At 43.2% G+C, this 10536-nt stretch overlaps 1 protein-coding gene across 1 annotated transcript; it reads right to left on the reverse strand.

Annotated features, from left to right (window-relative positions):
- Nucleotides 1–3716: 3716 nt before the first annotated feature.
- On the reverse strand, nt 3717–10509 carry gpr176 (G protein-coupled receptor 176). Its single transcript, XM_084699870.1, has 3 exons — nt 8844–10509; nt 7078–7330; nt 3717–5715 (listed from the first exon to the last, which is right to left on the reverse strand). The coding sequence occupies exons 1-3, from the start codon at nt 9058–9060 to the stop codon at nt 4500–4502; spliced, it is 1686 nt and encodes a 561-aa protein (XP_084555996.1). The 5' UTR covers nt 9061–10509; the 3' UTR covers nt 3717–4499.
- Nucleotides 10510–10536: the final 27 nt, after the last annotated feature.

A 10536-nucleotide genomic window follows, 5' to 3' on the forward strand; every position in this document is an offset into this window, starting at 1 on the left:
CCACACACACACACTCTCTTATACACACACATACACACACACACACACACACACACACACACACACACACACACTCTCTTATACACACACACACACACACACACACTCTCTATCTCTCTCTTACACACACACACACACTCTTTTATACACACACACACACACACACTCTCTTATACACACACACACACACTCTCTCTTATATACACACGTATACTCCCTTTGCTTTCTGGCTCTACTGTTGCTTTCATTGCCTTTGTGCAGATGTGATTGTTGCTTTTAGAGATAATTGTCATGGTGCTACACAGACATGACCTGTAAGATTGCTCCGAGGTAAATAGAATGTTTGTAAATGCAGTTCACCCACAGCCTGAGTGACCTCTCCGTATCGATTGCAAACCGCAGACTTTTGGGAGAGAAAAAAAAACGGTTTGGAGAACCATCCAAAATGTGGGTGTTTTCAGATGGGGTGTGAAGCTGTAATGCATTTATGCAGGCAGAAGCTGGATCTTCAAAGCTCGTAGGTGACAAAATAGAATGACCATTGATTTGAGCTGAGTAAAAGAAATACCATAGTTTTTTCCTTGTTACCAGTGAGCATAAAGTTTAGCTCATGAAACCGTCTTGCCAAAAATGTAAATTATAACAGTGTATAATCCAAATTTGCTAAATCTAGAAATTTCTTACATTTTCAAAAGACAAAATACTTTAAATCCAACCATCGCATGGAATTAATGAATTCACAGGAAGAGGAAATTGCATTTTCCACCCCTATAATGGCTGTCATAAAATACCATTTAGAGAACAACCCTTTTTCCTTGAATCCATGACAACTGTCATTATCTTCACCAACCGCTTAGGCTCCCCGGGGCATGATGAGGCTCTCCCCCGCTCTCCGGGGCGAGAGAGGGAGAGGGAGAGGACAGACTGATACTGCAGCAGACTCTGCAGGGGGGAGGGGGGGCACTGTGGAGGAGAGGACCTCAGGCCGTGGCCTCTGCAGGGGGCACGGAGAAGCGACACGTCCTTCTGGAGTGATCAAAATGAAGACGTTCAGAGGAAGCAGAATGCGTGAGACAGATGTGGACAGTGATGGAAAAGCACGTCAGCGTTGGACCATCTGAGGCAGGGTGAGAGGCTTTCACTCCAAGCACAAACCCCCTCGCACGTTTTACTGTAATTATGTATGTGGAGAGAGAGGGGTGAAAGGGTAAAGGGGGAAATAGAAGAGAGTTTGACACGGCCAATGTACTCAACCTTCAGTGAGATGTTCATGACTGGATTAGAGATGGGGGGATTAAGAAATGCAGATAAGTGTATATTCATCCCCAAAGAGCTCATGGGTGGTGGAGATTCTGCTCATCATTACTGGGGCACAATGACCTGTAACTCACACACACGCACACAAACAGTATTTCTGACTGACAACAACAAACTGTGCACTAAATATACAATCAAGAAAGGCTGTATAGAGTAGTATTTGTTTGCAATGATGTTCTGTTGTTTACTAAAGTGGTGTGTGAGAGTAAGGTGCAGAATATGCCAGAAGGAGATACAAAGAGAAGGTCAGCCAATGCTGTGTGTTGTGACCCGTATATGAGGCCACCATTATAATCTTAACACTCAATTCACTTTGTCAATAGCATCATTTTCCATGCCAACAATGGGGGTGCGGTCAGTGACTACTACATCCAATTAAGTCAACTATTATGCATAGCACAGGCTTTGAAGCAGCTAGGATACCTGTTGCCAAGCAACCTCGCTAATTAAATAATCTGTTGCTTCCGGTTGTCAGGAATATGGTAGCTATGGTACACTATGGCACAATAAAATAAGCAAGAGTACAGCAAGAGTTTTTTGCGTGTGTGTGTGTGAATCAGGAACCAGCATGACACTGACATTCGTTTAAATGAATGGCGACTAGGGTATATTACTTTCCATTCAACTAAATTCTCAAATCAAAACATGCTTTTCCTATTCTTCTGACCCTAAAAAGGTAAGCTAGTCGACCACTTCAAATGCGGCACCCAGACAAACCAAAACCCTATGTAATCAACCCACCCCGGAAGTGCAGTTTAAAGCCTGTTTGTAAACATTGTAATGGTAGGAAAAATAATGATGATTTGGTTGTATGGGGACATGTTACTGAGGATACCGACGATGACAGCGAGGGTAAGGACTGACGACAATGGCTGCATAAGAAATCTAACAATCCAAAGCTGTTAACAATCACAGACTCTGTTCTCTTTTCTGTGCTTTGAGAATGTCATGTGCTCCAGCCTAAACCCAGTCTGCACTGGTCTGTGACTCCAAAGAAGATTAGACCTTTTTCCAATCAGCTATGGGTTGTCTAAATTCAGGTCATAAGAGTTACAGTCCTAATCTGAAGTAGTTCACTTAAACACACATCAGATTGAGAAGGTGAAATACCTCTCCTAAAACATGTTATAAGAGGAATAAAACACCTTTGTAGTTTCATATTAGGCGTTAACAGGAAAATGCATTTAGAAACTTTCGCGTGGGTTTTAAGCCGATCAGTTATTGTCTAGACTATTACGCCACCACATACATAATAACACAGGGGTTATTTAGAGCAACACTGCACCACAAAAACATTTAAAATCATAATCCCATTGTGGTAAAACAGAAATTACATTCTTCCTCCACCCTTGGAGAACATTATCTACTCTTAGTGCAGATTTATCCTTGGAAAAAGTGAGGCGGTTGGATAATTTAATGAAGCATGTTGCTCGGAAAACGTAACCCAAGACAGAGAGAAAGAGCAAGTTAGAGCAAATAAAAACTGATTTCTTAAAGGTTTCATTGATTTGTTCCACTGCCTAGTAAGGAAGAAGGATTTAGCTGGAGTGCCTGAAGGGATGGAAGTGCTTGTATACTAAATGTGGTGTGACAGACTGACTGTTGCTTTTGCTTGGGTTTGTAATGATTTGATATTTGTGGTATTTGTTGATTCCGATTGGTTGCCAGAAACTCACTTGAAAAGATTTTAGGTTTTAGTATTTATTAACCTTCTAAGAGCAACCTTCTGGGAGCAACCTTCTAAGAGTAACCTTCTTATCGCATGGTTGTGATAGCCATGTTGCCTTGTCCATGGTTGAGTGCCCAATATGGATTGAGATTACTATGGATAGGATGTCTGGATTGTGCACCTCTGTGGAGCTAGAGGGAAAGATGTTTGACAAATATTTAAATGGTGCCTGGTTATGTTTACCTCAATCTCAGGAGATGATAAAGTACATTATGTTGGTTGATGCTTCCAACAAAGACAATGATTTATCTTGCAAAATGACCACAATACAGATATTCCATGCTAGCATTAAGATAACCGATTGGACCAATTTCTTACCTACAGCAAGATAAATGTTAAATAACATTCTGAGATATCAAAAGATTAAAAAAAAAGAAAAAGAAAAATGTGGCTCCTAGATGCCTTTTCATGATGTGATACTTCTTTTATAGCATACATGTTAAATGAAGCAGGGCATATATTTGACGATCCCTTAAGGTTAAGTCAATAGGGTCGTTCTTGGCATAGGATGAAACCAAACCCTTTTCAATCCTTCCATGTACTACAGCTCCCAGTAATGAGATATCCTTTAAGTCAGAAATTGAATACAGCACAATAATTAACCTCAAGTCTTTTGTATATTACATGTTTACTGTACAATTGCATTGTCATGAAATTATTCATTAGATTCAATTCACCTTTGAGTGCAAATCGGAGGGGGGGGTTTCCAACCCAAAGGCAGTAGAGCACAAAAGCTATGCTACTGCATCTCATGAAAGAAAATCAACATGAAAAACAACATAAATATAAGGTTGGCACAGACATTACAGATATTTCTGAACGAAGTACGGCTGACTCACTTTGTTGACGTTAGCCCAAGTTAACAGACTATACAGTGCGTGACAGCACAATGTTTCCACAAACAGTAGAGGTGAAAGAATTCATACAGAAATTAATTATTGAACTAACCTGCCTAGCAACAAAATAATGCACAGTAAACAGTATAATAATAGTGACTGAAGAAAAATGTTATCAGTTGTTTTAGAAAATAAAGGAAAACTTTGAGTGTCTGCTTCCTTGCAACCAGATTATTGGATTTGTAAATTCCAAGACATGTTATCCATGTGATCAAGATGGATACCAGCTACTGTGATGAAATCCTAACACGGACCTCAATCTGATCACAAGCTGGAATGATCACAGAATATAGTATAAGTGACTAGAATGGTATACTATAGGTGACTATAGTCACGTATAATGACTAGTCAAGATTTTGTTGTCAATAATTGGAAAGCACAATAGGCATCTCTTCTGAGATTTTGCAGACTGTACCAGTCAATTATTTCAGAGAAAGATAGAAAATACATTTTAAAAACGGTGTGAAGGCCAACCACGTATGTCCATCTCTGTCAAATCTGACGTCCAGCCAGCATTGCCCGGGTCCTAGGTCGGAAATCTGGTCATAGGTGAGGGTTCAGGGGTCAACACTGGGGAACGTGCTGACCTTGTTGTTTCTGCTGATGCGGCGCTCGGGCCGTGGGCGGGTCTGCTTGGTCTGGATCAGCTCTTCCGGAGTGTTCCCCAAGGGGGGCAGCAGTCTCTTCTTACTGTTCCTGGTCTCAGGCAGCCATTGGGGCGGCAGCTCAAAGGGCCCGAACCCAAACTGAGTGGCGTCCTCAGGCTCTGTGGGCGTAGCCGGTGCCACCTGTGCAGAGGAGGTGTAAGCGCAGTTCGGGGACCCCCGCAGAGCTATGGCAGGGGGAGGGAACTCCTTGGCCACAACTGTTCCCTCCCCAACTCCAGCCTGTGGCAGCGTATCCAATTGGGGGGCAGTGACCTCTCCCTGCCTTACAAGTCTTGGTCTTTCCTGGAGGTCTTCATTCAACTGAGTCCCCGGCCCTGTTGCGGGGATCTCATTCTCCACCTCCTCCTCTTCTTCGTCGGTGGGTCGGAAGATTTGCTGCTGCCCAATGTTGAACATCTCCAGAAGCTGGCTACCTGAGCGGGCCGAGGCCTCCAGCCCCACAGGCCCCACCGCTCCGCCCTCGCCACCCAGCCCCGCGGTGCTGACCACATTGCGGCGGCTGTAGCGTCTGTGCAGCCGGGCCACCAGGTCCAGCAGGCACCGCCGAGCGGAACGGTTGACCGTCAAGAACAGCAGAGGGTTGGTGAGCAGGGACAGCTTGGGCAGCCAGATGGCCGTGAGATACAGGGAGGGAGACAGCTCCTCGCTCTCCCCCAGGATGCTGCGGTAGACCACCAGGACCCCGTAGGGGGCGCTGCAGGCCGAGAAGGCCAGCACCACAGCCAGGAGGGTGGCATGGAGCTCAGCCTCGCGCTGGGACACGTACGGGATGGAGATGCTGTTCTGAGGTGTCCTCAAAGCAGCTATGATGACTTTCTTCTTCTGGCTGGTGCTGAGTGCTCGACGGATCAGGACCATAAACAGGAAGACCACGGCCAGAGGAAGGATCACCGTGGTGACGTTGTACACCACCACATAGACCAGGTGGCCCATGGAGCGGGGGCGGCTGTCCGAGCAGGAGGAAGTGGCGTAAATGTCTGTTACGTTGGTGACGGCGAACACGGGCACGCTCACCACGGCAGCGTGGATCCACACATAGATGACCAGTTCTCGAGATTTGGTATCCGAGATCTTCCTTTCTAGAGGGTACAGGACAGAGTAGTATCTAGGGACAAGAGAATGCAAGGATAACGTATCAGACAGTGTGTAAACTGCATAATTCTGTTGCAATGTGTTGTGTTTGTGACCACATTGCCTGAAGTGTACAATGTACAGTGGTAAAATATTTTTCTGTCGGTTTTCAGAGAGAACACAGAAGGGGCCTTATACGTAGTCACTGGTGTAACAAAAAAGCATTTTTTGAGAAACTAACATCTTGTTCTCTACACCAAGCATCACAAACAGGGCAGATTTTCAAGGACCCTTCTGTTGACACTCAAGGGTTTCAAGAATACTTAGGCTAAAGCATGCACTTCATGCCAGTTTCTTGTGGAGTTTTTCTTTTTCTTTCTCTCAAGACAATCATGTCATTAGTGTTTTAACGTGCAGGACGACTCTACAGTATAATGCAGTGGTCCACAGAGAGATAGTAGGTGTTATTTTCTGTCTTCCACCTGTAATTCAAATGTATGAGAGCTGTACAATGGAGTCCAAGTCTCGTCTCTGTGGTGCTTGTGTATATGAGGAGAGAGGGATCAGAATACAGACTGAGGGAAGGTGCTTGTGTCTTCGGATACACTTCATAGTCCTCAGCAAGCATTTACGAACGTTAGATGGATAATATGTTTGTCTGTGTACACACAGTTATGTGTTTTGCATGTTCCCTTCTCAACTTGCCTGCTGTATTTCCCTCTCTTAACAGCCCTCAACAGAAAATACATTATTCAGTGGATAGATGGTTCTGACTGTTGCCATGTTGCTAAGGAAGCACAGGCCCTTGGAGAGGGGCTATGGTTGGGCCTGAAAATTAGAATCTTCCTCTAAGATTAAACCTTAAATCATCCCAGTGTAACACAAAGCTGATGAGAGAGAGAGAGAGTTAGTGCACGCGTGTTGTACTTCAATGTAAGGTGTGTGGATGTGTGAGTGTGCAGTAGTGGATGTGTCATTGCTCCCCATGGACTCCCTGGTTTGGGCAGCGGTTCCGAGCAAGGCAGAAGAAGCTAGAGACATCCACTCAGCGTGGAGTACACATGCACCATTGATTTCCACCCCAACTCCACTCCACAGGGGGTATAGATGGAGATAGATTTTTTTTTCCTCTGGTATAAAAAACACAGTTTCCCTTCCATATGCCTGTGTTTGACGCATCTCCTACTGTGTGGAATGGATTTTTGAGCATCCATGGTCATGTTATGACAACAGGGCTAGTTCCAAACTGCCATGGCTGGGTGGGCAGTCAGAGAAACTAGGCAAATAGGCTACACACCATTTCATAATTTGTGAAAACAATAACATCATAATAGCATATGCCTAATAGCCTCAAATGTCTATGCGGATTTGTATCTAAGTTTGTTGTCTGCTTCACCTGTCGAGGGCGATGACAGCAAAGCTCAACACGGTGACAGAGCAGAAGAGCTTGTGCAGAAACTTGATTGTCTTGCAGACCAGCAGTGTGTGGAGCCACCAGCAACAGGGAGGGCTAGCGCCCAAGGCCACGTCAAACGGCACACACACCAGGCCGGCACAGATGCCAGAACACGCCAGGTTCTTGATGAAGCACCTGGTCACTGACTTGAAGACGTTAGTGCAGCAGGTGCACCACAGCACCATGGCATTGCCTGAGGAGGAAGAGAGAAGGAAAAGAGAGGAGAAAGGGAAGAGAGAGAGTCGAGGGGGGGGAGAGAGAAAAGTTTTATGGTTAGAAGATAGTATGACAGTATGAATTGTGAGGGTGTGTTCAATTATAGTCAAACTTTCTTGAAGACAGGATTCAGATAAACAGACAAAAAACAACTCACAGAATAAGATAAGAAACAATTGTATAACTGTACCATGTTCAACGCAGTTTCAATGTGGTTAAGAAAGAAGTGAAACCTGAAACATGCTAGTGGGATTTCACCTCTAAGCTTATGGCATGATATTGACACAAACCACATGGCTCACTACATGTGTACACACAGTAGCTGTCACCTCATCAGTTCTCCGAGAAATGAACTTAGCAGTTCGCACCACCCTTCAACACCATTTGAACCTGCCTCTTACGCTCCCACACTTAATGAAAAATAATAAATCATGCATGCACAAAAGTGGGTGTACACTTTCTTATCGTCAATGTGACTCGTCGTGAAAGTAGACTGGTGTCAAGACTCGTTTTGGATTGCTGCTGCTGTTGTGGATAAAGTAAAAAAAAAAAAAGAACAAATCGGACGGACAGTGTGACAGTTGAGAAGTAATACCCATGTCTGCACGTATTTTATTAATCCTGAATTAAGAAGTGCTGGTGAAAGTAAAAGATAAGTCCGTATACATTTTGAGAATGTTTCGGTAGGTTCTGATAACGGGACTTGACTGCTACATAGGCAACAAATATAGCATCAATGCATGTCATGATTTAAGCATACACCTGATTGCTGTTTCTGTGATCCAAAAAAGAGCGATGCAGCAATGTAAAACACACACACACACACTCACAAACACGCACACAAACACACACACATTGGCTCTTGTATGCTTCTGGTAAATCCATGAACTCTCAGATCTCCTGAGTTGCTGTTTTCATAAACAAGTGGCAATCCTCTGACACTGTCTCTGTGTTGTTTGTAAAATTACATCCCATAAACATTCTTTCATCAAGGACACCATGGTAATGGTGTGATCTGCAAGTATGATGCTAAAATGGAGACAATATAATCGGCCAAGTTAAATTATTAATTAACTGTAAATACTGGCAAATTAAACGTAGAGGCAATATTTAATCAATTCTGACTATCTTATTGTTGATCTAGTAGGCCTATCAAGTGGTCACACCTAACCCAAATGTTTGAATGCTAATTTAAATAGAATTTCACGTGCAACTTCTGAACAAGATTTCCTCTTAAAAAATCGAGACGAATATAACTAAAGTTTCCGTTTATGTCTGCTGATCTGCTAGTCCCTTTGTCAAATCGACTAACGATTCAACTGAATTACCTGTTTACATTTAGACTATACTGTCTGTCACGTTCCTGTTGTTGGCCTATTGCTGTTAAAGTGACTTAACATTTGCTTGATAAGACGTCTTTATTCAGATGTTCTTGTCAAAGCACGAGTGTGCGGCTAGGATTCAGTCAATCATTCCAAGACAACACTTACCAAACAGACACCCAATCAGGACAATAACTTGTATGGTGGTGGTAAAGTCCCGGTAGACTTTTTCTTGGGTGAGGCGCTGCTGATCCTTCAAACGTGTCACCTCGTTATCCCATGGTGTACTTGGACCCGAAGCGTTTTGGAAGTCCAGAAAAAGGTTGGCCGCAGTCAAATTTGCAGACCCGTCCCCAGCAGTCGGTACCCAGCTGCCAACATCCATTTCAAATCACCGCACGGGGGTAATTAAACTAATAATTGCATATTTATGAATAGGAAACCTAACAAGTGCTTGATAGTGGCATGGATTATCTCCAAGACTGCCGCATGTGTGACCCACTGGATTTGGCTTCGAAATGGCAATCTGCCCTGCTTGGTGGTGTTTCAAGACATAATTCAATGTGTTCATTAATTTCTCTATTTAACCCCACATAATAAAATACTGACAATTTAACCCGTTTGAGTTTACCTCATTTAAACCAGTTGCATATACCTAGGTTACATTTCTTTCGTCTACACCCGTAGTCTTCTGTCATGAAATAAAATGACATCTCTAATCAACTCCGCGCACTTACAAAAAGCACGCTTTAAATTGTGATGTCAAAGGAAGAACACTGCCATGAAACATCTCACATTCGGATACCAATAATCTAAACAGTGACACAATGGGTTCTTTCTTCACAGTTACATGGAGAAATAACCTGCACGTTTTACCCTCTTAAACCGCACATTCCCGCATCTGTACTGATTTATCCAAAAGGAAAAATAGAATAAGATTTATTTCTTCTTGTTTATGTCCATTAATGAAGCCTACCTCCGTGAGTTATTTTGTCGACCCAATACGGTTATAGGCTCGCCTTTATCTGAAAAATAAACAATCAGGCTACGTTTAGCTCCGATAAGGTAGGCTATTACAGTCTGCACCTGGAGTCAGCGGGTTGTGAGGATGCCCATTTCGTTATAGATTTCAGTTTGTGTTATTAAAAACCGTTCTTGCCTGAATATTCTCACCATGCATGAAAATATTGGTGCCGCGCGTTTGTCTGTCAGTTGGCTGGGCTATCCCCTCTCGGCGATGGTGCGAGACGCCGAATATTCCTCAAGGGGTTTAGCAAGACGATTTTTGAGCCACTCCTCTCTTCAGTCTATGGAATCTTTGGACCTTCGCACTGAGTTGCACAGGTTCTTGTTCAGTGCCTGTATAGCAGTTACCCAAATGTTATTCCCAGGAAAAAGATTATAGCCTACGGCTGGAGTGCTACTGTATGGTGTTGGGTCAGAGTCTCACAAAGTGAGAGAAAAATCCAACCTCTGAAATATACATAGGCCTATAGAACGCTATCTCTTTCAAATGGTTTGTACTAGAAAAGATTATAGAAATATGATTTTGTACAGTATTTTAGGAAAACACTGCAGTCAAATGTCTAGGGTTAGATTAGCCCCAGGTTCCGAGTTAACAGTGTAAAAATAATGCAATAAATTAAGGAAAAATTAAGTGGAAAAAGCTATTCCATCAATTTGTATTTTTTTTTAATCAACAGTGATCAATGATTGCGCTTTGTAAATCAGGGTTGGGCATGACATCTATTCTCATATAATATACCTTTACTACAATTGTTTTGGTAGCCTATCAAATGAATTCTAGGAGCCAAATGTTGCAACTATGTTGCTACTGGTTAAAGAGCTTCTGCTCTAACAG

Source organism: Hypomesus nipponensis, chromosome 6 (genome assembly GCF_054491055.1).
Source record: "Hypomesus nipponensis isolate SF chromosome 6, ASM5449105v1, whole genome shotgun sequence".
Lineage (NCBI taxonomy): Eukaryota > Metazoa > Chordata > Actinopteri > Osmeriformes > Osmeridae > Hypomesus > Hypomesus nipponensis.